The sequence below is a fragment of the Telmatherina bonti genome, assembly GCF_933228915.1.
Source record: "Telmatherina bonti genome assembly, chromosome: 11".
In the NCBI taxonomy this organism is placed as follows: domain Eukaryota; kingdom Metazoa; phylum Chordata; class Actinopteri; order Atheriniformes; family Telmatherinidae; genus Telmatherina; species Telmatherina bonti.
Genome location: NC_136629.1, coordinates 24876807 through 24894289, shown reverse-complemented (window position 1 = coordinate 24894289; position 17483 = coordinate 24876807). Strand labels below are relative to the sequence as shown.

The following is a 17483-nucleotide window of genomic DNA, read 5'->3' as shown; positions in this document are numbered from 1 at the left end:
GAATGAGCCAAATAAATACACCAAATTTAGTTGTTATCCATAGTAAAGTAAAGGCATTTCATACTAATCCAAGACCTTTAGGTGGTGCCACAGCAAATATGAGGACAGTAACTAGTTCATGGGAAAAACTTAAAACTGCAGCCTATTTAAATTGATCTCAACCAAAGTAACGAAAGATCTTCAAAGCTAGAGCATATTTGCCAAAATACAAGAAAACACACAAATAATTTTAAGGCTTTTATAAGATATCTCATAAACTGGCATACTGATTCAACTTCATACAAGAGCATTAATTAATATTTTGTGTGAACAATTGATTGTGCAAATGCTGTGCTGAGAAAAGAACTTGCATTCAGAACAATGTGAGAACCCTAAAGACATCAGCATGCTCCCAATGGACCACCTGAATAATTAATTTTTAACACCATTCTTATCCCAACCTACACTTTTTGTACCTTAAATATGAGAAATATCGAAAATAAACTTCCCTCACTTCTCCTATACATGCAGATTCTGATGTAGTGTGTGCTATGCAGAGCACCTTAACACTATTCTTACAAGGCCACATTGAACAGTGAATATGTGCAAAACATGTCCACTAAAACTCCTCAAAGTACATAAGATTTTTCAAAAATAAACATTTATATGTATAAAATTGGCTTCCTTGTGTGACAGGTTTTCCAAAGGCATATGTGCTTATTCTGAAGCAATGTGGAGGCAATGTTGTTCAGGTGCAGGAGTAGTGAACAGCAAGGGGGGGGGGGGGGGGGTATCTTTTTAAAGTAAAAAAAAAAAAAAAATCCCCTAAGGCAACACAAAAGGTGTTAAAAAAAAAAAAAAAAAAAAAAAAAAAAAAAAAAAAAGCAAACAGCAGGAAATGATCCATATAATGCAGCACATTTAAAAAGAATACATTAATAGCACTTCAACTGGGTCACATTGATTATTAAGGCTTCCCTTTACAGCCCTCAAAAACCATCCAGTCCTTCATATGCAATGCCAAACAAATTATAAATAGCTGTTAGAATGCAGAAATCTTGATTATAGCAATGACCCAACAAATAAGTAAAACTTATTGGAGTGCTGACTTGGCAGTGTGATAACTTTGCCCCATATTTGGCATGCTGGATTGTTGATCTTTGACAATAACTCAGGTCCGCACTTGGAATTTTCCAGCTTTAGTCACATATTTGACCCCTTTGAATGGTTTGTACTTCTCCCCGTACATGTCAAGACGACTCACTTTAAGACCTGCACAGAGGTGAGGGGGGGGGGGAATGAGCATAAATCAACACTGCAGTGTGAAACTTAACATTGACACTACCAACCTAAACTTTAAAATATTTTACATTAAAAGGTGCAGAGAAATAACATGGGCGACTTGATCAACAAGGGAAATTTTTTAAGCTTAAAACTTTGCTGAGTTATCATTTTACTCCTCATCAGTTTTGCTTCACCAAAGCCCTAATGTAACCTCTACTCAAAAACATGACATATTTCAACCTATGTCTACCGAAGTGTTTCTAAAATAATTATTCCATAAAGACCTAAAGTGGCTTGCTGTGTAGTAACAATTCCGACAACAAACCTTTCCATAATAGCACTACTAAAGCATGTTAACAAGCATAAAAAAGTTTTTTGGTGGGGGAAGTCTTCAAAAGATAATGAAGCTAGGATTACCAGATATGGCCAGTTGTTGTATCTTCAGATCAATGTTGAGTGAGGGGTTCTCTTCGGGTTTTGGGGCTCCAGCTTGCATGCTCAGAGAGCCTCGCAAGTTAGGGAGCTTCTGGGTGTTAAGTTTCCCGATGTCCCAAATCAGCACCTAGTGTAACAGATGTGCTCAGAGAGGTGTGACAACAACCACTTCTTGTCAAATCAGCCTCCATTTATGCACTGAAGAGCCACTGTGTTCTTAAATAATTGGATTTAATGCTACATTGGCTAGTACTTATTTTACCACATAAGTGAAGCATTGAGAAGAAAAAAAAAACACAGACAGGACATATAAGGTAAAATTCTGATTCAACACAATCTATTACTGTATTAATGGCTGCTTACCTTGGTGGTGAGATCATAAGTGTAATTTCCCTGTGTGGCAGTGAGATTTACACTAAGTACAGCTTTAGGCATGTGGATTGTGACCATTAAGCCCTCCACTGTCTTGCCCATGGTCTGCTTTGGTCCAATGGTGATGTCCAGTCGACCACAAGACCCTGTCTCTAAGAAGCTGATGTTCTGCTTCACATACACTGGAATGGCTACAAGACTGAGGAAAGAAACAGAAGAAGAGATGGCCTCAATGGAAGCCAATAACAAGCATGATGGTGATGATTTATTTCTGAAATATGTTTGCAAACCTAGTCATCTGTTAAAATCAAAGAAAATAAGATGTAGATTACACATTTTAACATAAAACATATGACGAACACCTGATAATTTTTATTAATTAACTGATTTCATGCCATTAGCTCTTATTTGTGGCCAAAACTGAAGCCAATTATTGGCTCCAATCTAAATATTAATCCTATTCAATATGCAGTAGTGTGACAGTTGTGATTACTTTTGAGAGCTGACATGATACGACATGAGCGTAAAGTTTCCATCCGGAGGGATGAAGGACAAGACGCGCTCCGACTCCCACCGCTTAAACCGCACACATGGGTGGAAACTCACGTCGTCGAGGAGACGAGGATTCTGTGATGAAAAACAAGAGCAATTGTGATTGAGTTTTAAACTCAAACAAAACTGTAGCGCATATGCAGAACGGCAAAGAATTATGAGTAAACCACCTACCATGAAGGACAGAGTGAGATCAGGCATCCCAGAAAGCCTCACACAGGCTTCAACAACACCCTGGATCTCTGCAAATACTGTTGTGCCTGAAGAGGACATCCATATTATATCACATTACTAAAAAATAAAACTTCTAATAGCCATGAGTACGCTCTTCATTTATGGTGATTAAAATATTTTCTCTGTACCTGATTTGTCCAGAATGGCATCAATTTCCTCTATCACATCAAAATATGCTTCATTATTTGTATATTTCACACCAGCCCGCCTCCATGGAATATTTGATAATTGTCCTGTTGGCAACTTATCTCCAACATTGCTACCCCCTGGAATAACACAAAAATTCCAATGTGCTCATTATCACTGAAGTTTGGTCTACAAGTATGTAGTGAACTGCTCAGGCTGACTTCCATTTACCTGTGAGCGTATTGACAACCGACCGCAGGATGGTGGGAGGCCTTATCATCTCTTTAAGGACATTGGACTCTGTTGCCAGTGGAAACCCGTTGTCAAGCATCTCCTCCAACAGCTCGTAAACAATCACCACATTGTCCTTGATCACACTTTCGGAGCATTCTCCAAAGTAATCCTATTGGGAAAAATGCCTGTTAAACTTAAAGGCATCAAAAGATGTGGGGAAAAAAAAAGTAGAAAAGCTGCTGATTTGAATTCTAAAAGAGAAGGTTAAAAAATTATATTAGTTTTGCAATTTTAATTATGAACACTGTGAGCGACATAATAGTGTTCAAGTATCTTGCTTCTGGACAGATTGCATTAAAAATGCTTTTCTGTCCTGGTTAGGAAATTTGGCAATGTGTGCACCATCATATCAGTAAATTGTATCAAACTATTACTCTTTATTGGAATTGAGTGAAAACACTGTGGTTGAGTAGCCCCTCCACTGCCTTTATACACTGCACAATGCTCAAAAACAAGCACTTTAAAAAGAAAAAAAAAAGTTTCTAATGATCTATTTTGTCATTTAACCTGCACCAATCCACCACTAACTTTGAAATGACACTAAAAACACTACAAATCTTAACTCTTGTATTGCTTTTCTTGATGGGAAATATTAATTATTCTTTCCCAACAGATCTATCATAATGACAGACTTTGTTGGGGACAGTAGGCCACATTGGAACCAAAACCCCGTCTATCAGTTAAGGAACTGAAACTATCTCACTTGCAAAACTGTCAAAACAAACAAACTGTTTCAGTTTAATAAGAACATACATACTGCACCTCCTAAAGCCAAAAAGCAGTTTATGCACACAATATTTTTTCACTTATCCTTCAGTGTAACTGTTTGGGGTCACGACAAACAAACACATATATACACAAGCAATAAAAATATTTGATCAAAATCGGCTAATGGTACCAATGCTTCATCCCGAGGAAACATAATTTATAGAATTTTAACTTTTTTTTTTTTTAAACTATCTATTGTAAAAAAAAATTTAAGTGCATAAACAATGTTGTACCAGATGCAACAGTAAATGGGAACTATCTGATAGCAAGACGCTGAGCAACATTTGGGCAGTCCTCCTTGTCAGTGAGAGGTAAAGTATGAGATTTTTTAAACACAGTTGGTTTCAGTTTTAGGCATCTTACACTGTCAACGCTGATCTTAATATCATTCAGGAAGTCCAACCAGAGACAGGGGTTGTAAATTAGCCTTAGCTAAAAAAAAACCTGTATGCATGGTATTTCCATTAGATTATTTCATGATGCAAAGAGGTAAGCATTCGGCCTTGTTTATATAAACATGTAAATATAGAAATCAACTTAGAATGAGAAGTTAGTGATCTGAGAATAAGTTAGGATTAGATATGAACTGATACTGCCAAGTGTTAATGTTTGAATCATCATAAATGAATACTAAATCCAAATAAGGATAAATAGGCAAGTTTGAGTGCGCATGTTAATGTGCATGTGTTAAGATTAATATTAAATATGAATGGCTCGTGCTACTGCAGGGATGTAACACAAGGAAGGGGACATTTGTGATAAATTGTCCCTAAGATGTCTACAACTTGGTTTATTCTCAACTAGGACGCATGTATTATGTTATCTCAGATAAGAAAGAGAAGGAAAAAAAATCTGTGCAATGTAAACACCACAGATTGTTTTCATGCTGCCTCAGGCTTACAGGAAACCTCACCCAGATATGAGTAAACCTTACACTACACATTTGATTTCATTATAATGTCATCTTTTGTTAGTTCAACTGAAAAGAGCATGCTGAGTTTTAAAGGTACAAAATAATCACCTCATCTCTTCTGGTACAAGTGTCTACTTTTTTTTTTTTTTCCAAAACTACAATGTTACATAAAATCCAAAACTGAAATCTGATCACAACCCAGTAAAACAACACTTGCATAATCAAATATGTCTCCACCACAAATTCTTGCATCTATGTGAAAAAATCAACACCAAGCTTACATCCCACCTGAAATGTATCTGCAACTCTGTGCAGAAACTCAATGACGAAGAGTGGAGGCACTTCAGTCTGGATAACAGCGAGGAAGAAGAGCTTGCCCCTGTAAATAGTGATGATATAGTGGTGTGGGGTCTGCAGGACAGGGGGCACATTCTCTGGGTCGATAGCTTTCTCCTTCGCCTCAAAAAAGTAATCACACACACTCCGGCTGATGACACTCTTCCAATGTTTCTCCAGGAAGATGTCTCCCGATTGATTAATCAGGAACAGGCTGTGGATCATCTCAGCTGTAACAATAAGGTGGTTGTTGTTAGTGCTCTGTTTATTGAGTGGCAGAAAGACATTATATCAGCAGTTTTACAAGCAAAAGTCCCTACCATGTATCTGTTTGTGCCTTGAACAGAGGAATTTAACAAGCTATGTTCACATGAAAAAGTACCAGCTGTTAGTAACCTCCTGCCAATCTGCCAAACTAACTTTGATCTTAATAACTTTACAGGCTGATTAGCAATCTAACAGGAAACGACTCGACTTTTACATTAACCAAATGATTAAAATGAACTTCATGGACCGAAGTGCCACTGTGGCCCAAAAGTAACAAAAGTTTAACACGAACAAACTTTTGACAGGTCGTTTTAAGTTTTACCTGCTATCTCCAGTTGACTGTGCCAAAATATATTACTTGGTGCGGTGCCAGTACGGCAGAGGTGGCTGACTTGCGGAGGAGGCGCCTGCAGATCTTTGCACACGTAAACACAACGGAATAGCGAGTAAAATCTGAAAAAGCCTGTAAGCAGAACCCACACAGTATAATTGAGATGTTTGATTGTATTCGAGGTACTTAAAATATTTAAAAACCCAAACGAAACGTTTAACGCAAATCTTCTGTTTGTTTTTGTTCAGGCATCCTTTGCAGGCAGCTACACTTTACGAAGTGTTACTCAGGATTTCGTACCCTAAGTAAAGTCTTGCAGGTATTCGTGAGCTTCTTACTGTCTAAATTTCTGACCGATATGATATAAATCAGTTGTGGAACGTAAGTTAATATTCTTAGTCCTCTACTTAAGTATAATTTATGGTAAACTGAAGTATTTTTGCCCCTTGAGCCTCTGAAAACTTTCAATAAGGACAGAAATGTCTCAGAGATGTTCCCAACACCTTGTTGAATATATGAAACAAAGGGAATAAATACAATAGGTTACAGGCAATATATACCTAATATTGTGACAGAGGAGTGTATGTGATTTAGTTTCCATTATGACAGATAGGCAAGTCAAGTGCATTAATTCATCCAAATGCCATTTGCTTTTGCAAAAATTTTATTATTTGAACCTTATGCAATTTTCGGTTGAATATACCATGTAAATACATTTAAAATATATATATTTTTTTGTTTTGCTTTATGGCTTTCATTGTAATCTTATGCAGTATTAAAATGCTAATCTGTGCCGAAATCTTAATATGCGCGTCAGGATAGTTTAGCAAGCTGTTGTAAGGCAGGGGGGAGGTTCATCTCAGGATAAGGATTTTTTTACAGGGATCATCGATCCTGGTTATTGAGGGGTGTTGTGCAGGTTTTGCATGTCTCCCTGCTTCAACACACCTGACTCTTTCCCAAAGGTAATTGGCACTCCTGACTCGAATTTGGCCAATGCCTTACATAAAGCTCATATACACACACACATATATATATATAATATTTCATTATTATTCAAAAAGAATAAAATAAGATATAACTAATAAAAGCGAATAACAAAAATGAAATAGGTAAATAATAGTAAATATATCCAAAGAAATCAACAGAATAAAAAAAAAAGAAATGAAACCAAATAAGCTCGGAAGCGGTTTGTTGCACATTTAAAAAACTTTTAAAGCTTTCCAAAGCCATGGGTAAAGTTGGAATAAGTTATTGCCTGCAAGTCTATGCTCAGGGACGACATAAAAAAGATATTATATGCCCGCATTTTCGTAAGGTGATTGCAACGTGCTCAGTCTATACAACCATGGCTTCAGAGGAACCCAAAGCAAAGAAACTTAAACTTTCAGAGGAGGAGGACAAGACAGAGTCTCCCACTAAAAAGACTCCTGCCAAATTAAGGTGACTGAAAGTTGTAGAAATATTCATAAATGTGCCTTTTTGTGCAGCGAGGAGACATGACCCTCAGATCAGATGAGCGCTAATGCTGGCGCAGGTCAGAACTTGCGTGAATATGTAAGCTGTCTTTTCATGTATGGGTTAGCGAGGTTATGTCGGGGTTGTTTCAGTATGTTATTGTAGTTTTCAATCCACTTGGTCAATACAAGGTTTTGCGGTTCGTCTCGACCGGTACAAAGTCTACCTGCCTTTAGTTATCTTTCAACATGCAGAAACGCCGATGAATCGTTAACCTGCCAAGGCGTTTAAACAACACTGATGGCAGACCTGGTCCTCTAACTGCTGCACCTTGGGTTATTGTAGGTGTGCCAATATCAAATCTAAATTCAGCTTGACCACCACTTGCCTTACACGTTTAATAGCTGCAGAAGAAATGCTTGGAGTGGTCTGGATACTGTGTCCATTCACTGCCAGGCTCTGCTGCACGGCGCGCACCGCGCACACCACCGTGCACCAGCCTCCAAAACAATGAACAGCCGAACAGTCACATGACTCCCAATTATATTTTCATAATGCATCTTTGCGTCCTCCTATGCAGCTTTGTGGGAGCCGAATGCTTCTTTTGAATCTATTTCAGGGGTCCTCAATCATCAGCACGCTTCTCGCGGTGTAATTTAGGTACAAACGGGGGAAGAGAAGTGAGTCTGGAGTAGGTAAAACAAGCCAATCACCAGACAGAGGCAGACTGTTGTGGCCCTTCCTCCTTCAGATGCCTCCAATCAACTAGTCTAGAGTAGGAGGAGCTGCGTTTGCAGGAGAAAATCGATCAGCCAGCCCGCAGAGCTGAAATTGTTAAAATTTTTGGGTGCTTAGCCTTTTTTAAAGCTGGTTTCAGGTTGCTCAACAGGTCTGTCTGTGTCTAGCTGGTGTACACAGAGAGGAACATCATGTCTGCTGTAAGGTAAGCGCAAGCTGACATACAGCATGGAGAGATCTGATGGAAAGGCAGACATGGGTTCTGGGTTACTGTAATTGGCTGCACAGTCCCATTAATCATCTGACCGCATATTGGCAGTTGTATGTGCAATGAGAGATAATAGTAGGGGTGCGGCATCTGCTGAATAAGATGGGTTTTATTTATTTATTTATTTTCTTATTTCTTGTAGCTTAAGTCACTGTTCTATTCAATTTAAAACATTTGTCTTCCATGTTAATTCCTTAAGACTTGCTAGCAAGGAAAGCCTAACTAGATGTATATCAGCATGTGTTCATGCTGAGGCGGCATCTGTCAGAGGTTGTGTTCAAAGACTGGCTCCGTCTGGCCTTTTCCCAGAAATTCTGTCAAAATGGTCTTGAGACCAAGGACGCTGCATGTAGGATTGACAGTTACACCAAGGCACACATTTGAGGTTTTTACTGTCAACATTAGTCTTGCGGCTTTATGTGCATATTTAAGTGTTTATAGCATTTTACCAACTCATGTCCTTAAAAGAGCTGAAGTTGCAATCTGTCTGTGGTTATTTGTTACTGATGTAATTGACAGATTCCAGTGGGAATGTTAATTAATGACACAAAGTGCAGGCGTGACCTTTTTTATTTATTTATTTATTTTTTTTTGTCGTCTCATTTTATTCTATGTCTGTTCACGTCATTAGACTGATTTTTCCTAATTGTAACCAAGCCCTGCATTTAGTTTTGTGTTTTAAAGAAATGTCAGCCTGCTGAAATTCACACACTCTGTTAAATGCTGTACTTATTTAGTTACATGCCTGACTACCCAGATCCTCGCCACAAACCGCATTTTGTGTTCTTTTGTAACTTTTGTTGAGTCATCTATGTTTCTTCTCTGTAATCTTGCCTGCCTAATGTGTACTGTTTCTGCTTCTCTTTTTTGAGAGTACTGAATGTTTTAAGTAGTGTTATTGAAGTCACGTGGAAACAAAGCTGTAGGCTATACAAATGAATTCTTAATGCTGGAGTGTAAACACAGCATTCTTAGTCATTTTTAGACCTGTTGTAATGTTCACTTCTTCCCACACTTCTAAAATGAAAGCTGGCTTGAAGGGGGAGGCTTATTGTTGTCAGGCCGGTTATGTTCCTGGTAATATGCAAGGATAGCTTTATATGCTGACATGAAGAATGTTTCTTTTTCTGCTTCTGCTTTTAACATGAAGTCTTTATGTTGTAGCGCTAATTCACTCTTTGGGATGGGAAACCCCTTATTGGATATCTCTGCAGTTGTGGATAAAGACTTCTTGGACAAGTAAGTTAAATGATCCACATTATGGAACAAAGTAGTTATAAATGGGTTTAGTCTTCATGCTATGTAGTGATAAAACAATGTATGCTTGTAAACACACACCACTGCCTCCCAATATGCTTTGTGTGCTCAAAACATTCATACATTAACTGGCTGGCACTATTTATAAAAAAAAAAGAGAGAGACAGAGGGAGAGAGGGAGCCGAAACAAATTGTAAGGAGACCACAACCAGTAAAACCAGATCAAGTGATATCCACAGTGCAAGGATCAGCAAGATCACTCCAGCCTTAGGCTTTCTAAAACAGGAAGCTATTCATTGATGCTCAAGTGATCAATAAAAGACCATTCTGATGATAAAGAAAGCAAGACAGCCCGATAATCAGTGTTGGTAGAGCTGTACTATATGTCCAGCTGATGCACAGTCTGCGTGTCTCCTAAGATTAGATCGCTGTAATGTATTGTACATGAAATAAGCTATAGAAATAAACTTCCCTTGCCTTTTGTCCTTTTTTATATTTATCCTTTTTTTTTTTTTCATCATTTGTCATGAAGTTCACATTATCTCCAAACAGTTAAGAGTCAGTTTTGTATTTACCCACTGTAAATATTTATTATTTATTTGCTTAGTTTGAGCTAAAACAGTGGAAGCTGTGATCGTGCACCAATCTGTCCATATGTTATTATTCTAGAGTGGACCAGATTGAACAGGTTAAAGAGCCTCTTTGAGTTCCAGCTTGGTGTCCACTCCAATACCCCTTGCATAAACTCCTGGATTAGAGCTGAACTAGCCAATCACAGCTTTAATTCAGCTTTACTAAAGTAGGACTAAAACTGCCCTGTAATCCCCAGCCCACCTTTGTCTTTCTTTCAAGGAAATTGCATTATAATTAGCATTACTGAACAGAGTACTCATTTTAAGTAATATCAAAGTTTTTCATTCTTTTAGATTTGTTTGTCTGAATTTTTCATAAACATAATAACCACTGTGTTTATTGTAATTATTAATGTCTTTACAATTTAGACCTCTATTGCTTGTTTTTGTCACTTTATGGTGTTAACAGTATCTTAAAAATCTAATCCTCACTTTTTTCTCTCTTATAATAATTTGCAGGTACACCCTGAAGCCCAATGATCAGATTCTGGCTGAGGACAAGCACAAAGCACTGTTTGTATCTGCTACATTGCAACATTTGCTGTAGAGTAGAAGTTGTGGTAGAACCTGTCATAAGCTTACCTGATCCACAGACTGTTTGTGTCCTGCACAAGGAGAAAGTATGTCTAAATTCAAACAAAGTTTGTCTCTCTCTCCTCTGGAAAGCACTGGCCAAAACAGGCATATACAAGAAATTTCTACCTTTGACCTCTGGCTATGATCAGACGGTCAATAGCAGAGCAGCAGAGTCAGTTCAGCGAGACAGTCTTATCCAATAGTAAAGAGGGAAATTTCTCCTCCCCAGTGAGGCAAGAGCCAGAAGACAAACACTGAACAGCGGGAGAGAAAGTCATATATAACAGTGTGTGTGTATATTCTGTTGCAGTGTGGTTCTTCAGGTACATATTCCTAAAAGTACAAATCGTCTTTTTTGTAATATTGGCTTTAAATTGGTTAATAATGCTTGTTGAGATTAAAAAAAAAACAAAACAAGTTAAAACAGCCACGAAAGGCAGTTGACTCTCCTTTTATGATATTCTGAGGTTTGTAATAGTGATTATACCTCCACCCCCTCTAATTTATGTGCTTTACTGTCTTGTTACATTTGGCTTTGTTACAGTGTGCAGGTATATATTTAAACACTTCCCCCACCGCAAAAATAAACCACATAAATGCATATTGCTCAGGAGGTTGATGTTACAGCTATATTTAGATGGCGTAACATGGCATAGCACAGATGCTTTAACCTGAAGAGAGACATAAAAGCACGGCTTGATCGTGTTATATAACATGCAAAAGTGACTCGTATTGTATAATCAGTGTTCAGTGATGCATGTGTTGTATATTTTACCTGAGGCTGCTATCTACACACAGTATAGTCTAATACCAGAGATGGTTACCAGCCTTCAACCCAAATCTATCACCAACTACATCACAGCTGAAGTCGTAGTTCTTCTTTGCTACACACACACTATATTTGTGGATAAATACTACCTCTACCAAATTTTCACGTTTAGGTTGCTTTTCTGCATTTATTGATTTATAAATTCGCTCAAAACATAAGCTAGAAACACTTAAAGAGCACAGACGTTGCTTAAAGATACCACGAAGAAGCAAATGGCTATAAAAGATGGCAATCTGGGTTATCTGTTAGTGTATTTAACATCTACCATGATGTAATCTTGCTATTTTTTTATTTTTATATATTTTTTGGTCGGCAATTCTGCGTATTATCAGTTGAGTTAGAAGCTGTAATGGCAAAATCATTCTGATCTTCCAATAGTCAAGAATCAATTACCAATACCTGGTTCACCCCCAAATTGTAATCACTTCCTCCTTATTGCATTTATGATAATTCCTAAAAATGTTATCAAAATCCATCCATAACTATTTGGGTTATGTTGCAAACAAAGAGACAAGCCAATGCCAAAAGTATTTGTTTCAAGTCCCTAAAGTATGTTAAATATGAAGGTAAATAATTTTTAATTTGACGCTATTTGTCTGAATCATAACTGTATTATTTGATCATTTTCCTTTACAAGGCTTCAGCCCTAATGAAGTTAAAAAAAAAAAGAATAAATGACAGATTTAAGACAAGAACGACTGGGTTGATTATGAAAAAGGCTGCTCTTTAGGATGCATTAATGATTACATAATTGTCTCTGTGTAGATTTGATGAACTTGTGAAGAAGTTTAAAGTTGAATACCACGCTGGAGGAGCCACCCAGAACTCTATTAAAATTGCTCAGGTAAGTCACACTCGCACAGATTCCATAATTTTCCACAAAGTGTTTTCCACTGAGAGTAATAAGCAGATGTTAATCTGAGCTGTTGTGGCGGTCTCTAGTGGATGATCCAGGAACCCCATAATGTGGGCACGTTCTTCGGCTGCATTGGTAAAGACAAGTTTGGGGAAATCCTGAAGCAGAAGGCTGAGGAAGCCCACATCGATGCCCACTACTATGAGCAGGATGAAGAGCCCACAGGTTCATGTGCCGCTTGTATCACCGGAGATAACAGGCAAGGGATCATTATAAGAAACATACAGCATGTTGAGTCATTCTAATCCTTTCTGTCTGACTGTCTTGTTGATGTTTCCTCCTTGCAGGTCTCTAGTTGCTAACCTTGCTGCTGCCAACTGCTATAAGAAAGATAAGCATCTAGACCTGGAGGAACACTGGAAACTGGTGGAAAAAGCAAAAGTGTACTATATTGCTGTGAGTATTTATACGTCTGGTATATTGTGCCATTTCATGACTGAGCATTTATCAACAATTTTTATAATAATGAATAGAGCTACACAATTGTTAAAAAATCGCGATCTCAATTCATACTCATTTACAATCTCATTTTCAAATGACGACTATTTAAAAAAAAAAAAAAAAACACAAATGTACCGCATTTCAAACTGGGACATCACCTGCATAAAAACAAGCGCTCCCTCTTTCTCCCTTAACAAATGACAACGGCGGATCCTTATACCACGTGATGCAGATGCCGACTGGTAGGAAAAAGTAGTAGTAGTAGAAGTCACTTCATAACGTCATCGCCTAATTTGCATAATTGGCCATATGCATGTAATGTAATGGACGTTGTAGGAGAGAGGAATAATATTGTGGGAGAAACAAAAGGTGAGTTAAAACCACCCTAAATATGTTTAGTACTATGAATAAACTCTTTTCTGTTTTTTGTTTTTTTTTTTTGTTTTTTTTTTTGCCATTGAAATATAAAATCACTTTTAAAAAGTAGATTTTGAATATCTTTAGACCCACATTGCATAAATCACTTTTGTCTTCCATTGTTAAATGTCAGAATATCAAATTTAACCAAGGACTGTTGTGTGGAATTTCTAGCTCCTGTTGTTTATATTTTAAGAAACATGCCTACCTCTCATCACCTTATGCACAGAAAGAAATTTATATTGGGAAAAACATAGTGAGAGAATTGTGATCTCAATTCTAAGCAAAAAATAAAAATTGTGATTGTCTTTTTATCCAAAATCATGCAGCCCTAATATTGGATTAGACTTATGGTGCACAATTCAAGACACCAAAAGTGATTTATAGTGAATCCACTATTAATTCACTAATCATTCATACTTGATGATTGTAAACTACATGGTAAGCTACATAGCTGATTTGTACACGGCAGCCAAACATTCATTTACATTCATGCCCATTCATACACCAGTAATACCAACACTGGACACAAGGAGGATGGCATGACAGATTTGACTGGTGGAGCAGGAAATAAACTTTTGACATTAAACAACCTGATCTACCTCTTGAGCCACCTCTGCGCCATTAGCTGGCTTGAAGCTTTGTCCTTTTTAGTCTTCATGGGATGTCCTATTTTAAAAAAAACAAACCAAAAAAAAAAATAACCACTATTTTAAATGTTTTGGGTTTTTTTTCTTTTCAAAAAATAACCACCACTCCCCCCTTCTGCTTCTTTTTATTCCAAATCTAACCTGTTTTACCCTTTCTTATGTTTTGGGTTTTTTTTGTTTTTTTTTTTATCTGTTACCGGTATCTGATATAATACTTTAAAGCAGGGGTGCCCAAATCTGGTTCTCACATTCTACTGTCCTGCAACTCCAACACACCTGAATTAAACAAATGACTTGTGTCCAGGCCTCTGCAGAACTGAATGACATGTAGATGAGGGAATTAAGCCATTTGATTCAGGTGTGTTGGGTATGGGTTGCATCTAAAAGCTATAGGATGGTAGATATCGAGGACTGGAGGTGGGCACCCCTGCATTAAAGGATTTGGGTTTATCAGATGTAATAAAAGTCTTTGGAACACAACTGTTCATCCTAGATTCAACAACAATTAAGGACTGGAGAAAGGCTGCCATTACATATATATTAACTACCAGCATATAAAGTACTTATAATGATCTCATTTTATGCACTACCTTGGAGATTAAATTTGACATAAGTGAGACAAAATCTGAAATAATTTCTTGGAATAATGAGTGCCCCATGAGAAATGTTCGTATCTGCAAGTTTCAACAAGAAAATGCAGCACAATAAAAATAAAAAAACAATGCTACTTGGAAACCAGGACCATTTCTATAAATGTTTGCATTAAATTCCTTTTCTTTTTTTTTTTTTAATCTTGGTCCTAAATGCTGTTAGGAGCATCCCTGCTTCCAGTATGACTTGGACTACATTCTTTTTTTTTTTTTTTTTGTTTATTTGTATTGAATGGTTCCATTAGAGCTGAATTGATCTTTTCTTGATAGATGGAAAATATGAAGTTTTATAAGTTTTAATTACTGGAGTATAGGTTGTGCTCTTAGGCTGGAGCTTTCATGTATTTTGCTCAAGTCTGGAACATTTGCGGTTCATTAGTTACATCAGATATAAAAAGCAGAGTGGTCTTGACCCAGTGTCATTCCTTCCTTCCAGGGTTTCTTCCTGACCGTCTCTTTGGAGTCTATCCTGAAAGTGGCAAAACATGCTTCTGAAAATAACAAGTTATTTTGCCTGAATCTCTCTGCACCCTTCATCTGCCAGTTCTTCAAGGACAACCTCATGCAGGTTATGCCCTACGTCGATGTGCTGTTTGGCAATGAGACGGTAAGCTGCATTTTCTCCATAGACTTTGATAGTTTTTGTTGCAACAAAAATTCTGATGATTTGAATCATCTGTTTGCTCAGGAGGCTTCTGCTTTTGCCAAAGAGAATGACTTTGAGGTTAGTGGACTTTACCCATCAGCAGAGCTGCTTTTTAAATGCATTCTGTGCATCAGTAAATGTTTGTTCTTATTTATGTTTTGTCTGTAGACCAAGGATATTAAGGAGATTGCCAAGAAAACCCAGGCTCTACCCAAAGTCAATAAAAAGAGACAGAGGATTGTAGTGTTGACCCAGGGGAAGGATGAAACTGTCATGGCTCTAAGTAATGCTTAATTATTATGTTTAAAATGGTTCTGTCTGTCTTTGTTACTGATTAATCCCAGTCTTCTTACTTACTGTTGAATTTTGAAGAGTGTAATTTATCCTGTTGTACATGTTCAGGTGACAAGATTGAGACGTTCCCTGTCCTGAAGATTGATCCCAAGGACATTGTGGACACAAATGGTGCAGGTGATGCCTTTGTGGGAGGTAAGATTTTCCTCTTTTCACGTCACACGTCTTGTTTTTTTCTGTGGGTGTCTTTTCAAAGTTTACTTTGTGATGCAGGTTTCCTCTCTGGGCTTGTCCAGGAGAATTCTCTTGATCAGTGCATAAGGGCGGGACACTACTCTGCCAACGTCATCATCAAAAGAGCAGGCTGCACCTTCCCAGAAAAACCAGACTTCAAGTGAGGGAGGGGAGCCCAAGAACTTCTCATTCAGCCTAAAATCTCATCCTCACACTGCCTCTACAACGCTCTTTTAAATTTGTTGGCCATACCACTTTTCATTTTTAAATGCATCTACATGATTTTCTTATTAGGTTTCCCTGTCTTCGTTTTCCACAAAAGAGGTCAGGATCATGCAGCCAAAAGCCAGAAGTTTTGTGTTTATTAATTAGCCTTTAAGTCATCATAACATCAGGGAAAAGTCACATTTTTGCTTTCCACAAGGGATCTAAATGTACAATTATGTTTGTTTTTGTTTCTAATTATGTCTAAATGTGTTTGACTGTGAGACCTCCAGCATTTGGCTGCGCTGCCGTACATCAGATTCATCTGCAAGCACTGGTGTTAAAGTCTCATGAGTGGTGGTTTTTCTCTGTCAGAATTTAATCTCGGGAAGACTAAAGAACAAGACACAATCGTTGACGGAAGTTTTAGGTCGTAGCGCTGAGAGTGCTGCAGTGATTTGCTTTTAAAGGAGTTTAGTATTTTGATTAAATAGGCAAGTTTTGAAACCAAATACTGTTGTTGCTATTGCACCTTTTAAAGGTGTCAGAAGCATCTGCCCACTTATGTCCTGTTTAAACAGTTAAACCTTCATTCTGTCAGTGATAGTCCAGAGACACCTTGTTGAGTCCAGGCTGTTTGTAGGGAACTGTATCAAGTGCAGAGTGCCTTTTTCTTTTGACCACTAAAGGGGAAGAGGCTCGCAGGTAGTGAGTGTGCATTTGTCTACAGAGAAACCTGCAAGCAGGATCAGTTGTGATAAGTAGTGATGGATGATAGGGTTGTAAATGGACATGTCATCAAAGAGTAGCAGGTATTTTTGAAAGATATTTACAAATTGAAGTACTTTGCTAGTGGGCATTAAAATGGACATTGTTTTTGTTCAGTTTTCCTTGGATTAGTGGTGCGTGTCAGAAAATGTGTTTTTGCTTAATCGGGTTCTGACATTTTTGTTGGGGAATGGCATCTGCTGAAATGAAAGATGAATAGAGAACTGGAGGGAGGAAAAAAAAAAAGACTAGCCAACTCTAAATATGGGGCCAAACATTTCAAAGTATTTGTATTTTAATGAGTTTGTCATGTCATGATCTATGAAACTAAATACTTGAATATGACAACCTTGATTATATACATACTCAAGATTTTCAGAGAGGAAGTATGTGCAGTGTCTGAACATTGTAAAGTTGTGTTTTGAAAGTTGCTTGCTCATGCTGAAGTAATGTAATGTGTCTCTCTACTCCATAGGCTTTTTCTTTATAAGTTAAGATACACCAAAAAGCCTTATGTGACCTCTATTCCTGGTCTTAATGAGACAAAAATTGTTTATCAATGTGAGAGACTGTTATGCTTAAAACTGACAAATAAAACAGATTTTGACTCTTGA

The 17483-nt window shown here is 37.5% G+C and overlaps 2 protein-coding genes across 2 annotated transcripts; one reads left to right on the top strand and one right to left on the bottom strand.

Annotated features, from left to right (window-relative positions):
* Positions 1-224: 224 nt before the first annotated feature.
* ap3m1 (adaptor related protein complex 3 subunit mu 1) lies at positions 225-5952 on the bottom strand. Its single transcript, XM_079249202.1, has 9 exons — positions 5883-5952; positions 5246-5523; positions 3214-3385; positions 2985-3122; positions 2797-2882; positions 2564-2697; positions 2062-2269; positions 1681-1825; positions 225-1251 (listed from the first exon to the last, which is right to left on the bottom strand). Exons 2-9 carry the CDS (start codon positions 5516-5518, stop codon positions 1151-1153), a joined length of 1257 nt encoding a protein of 418 aa, XP_079105328.1. The 5' UTR covers positions 5519-5523; positions 5883-5952; the 3' UTR covers positions 225-1150.
* A 1253-nt stretch (positions 5953-7205) lies between these two features.
* adka (adenosine kinase a) lies at positions 7206-17483 on the top strand. The gene is made up of 11 exons (XM_079248483.1): positions 7206-7334; positions 9520-9594; positions 10704-10757; positions 12415-12493; positions 12592-12764; positions 12853-12961; positions 15160-15330; positions 15412-15447; positions 15538-15652; positions 15772-15858; positions 15937-17483. Exons 1-11 carry the CDS (start codon positions 7240-7242, stop codon positions 16059-16061), a joined length of 1119 nt encoding a protein of 372 aa, XP_079104609.1. The 5' UTR covers positions 7206-7239; the 3' UTR covers positions 16062-17483.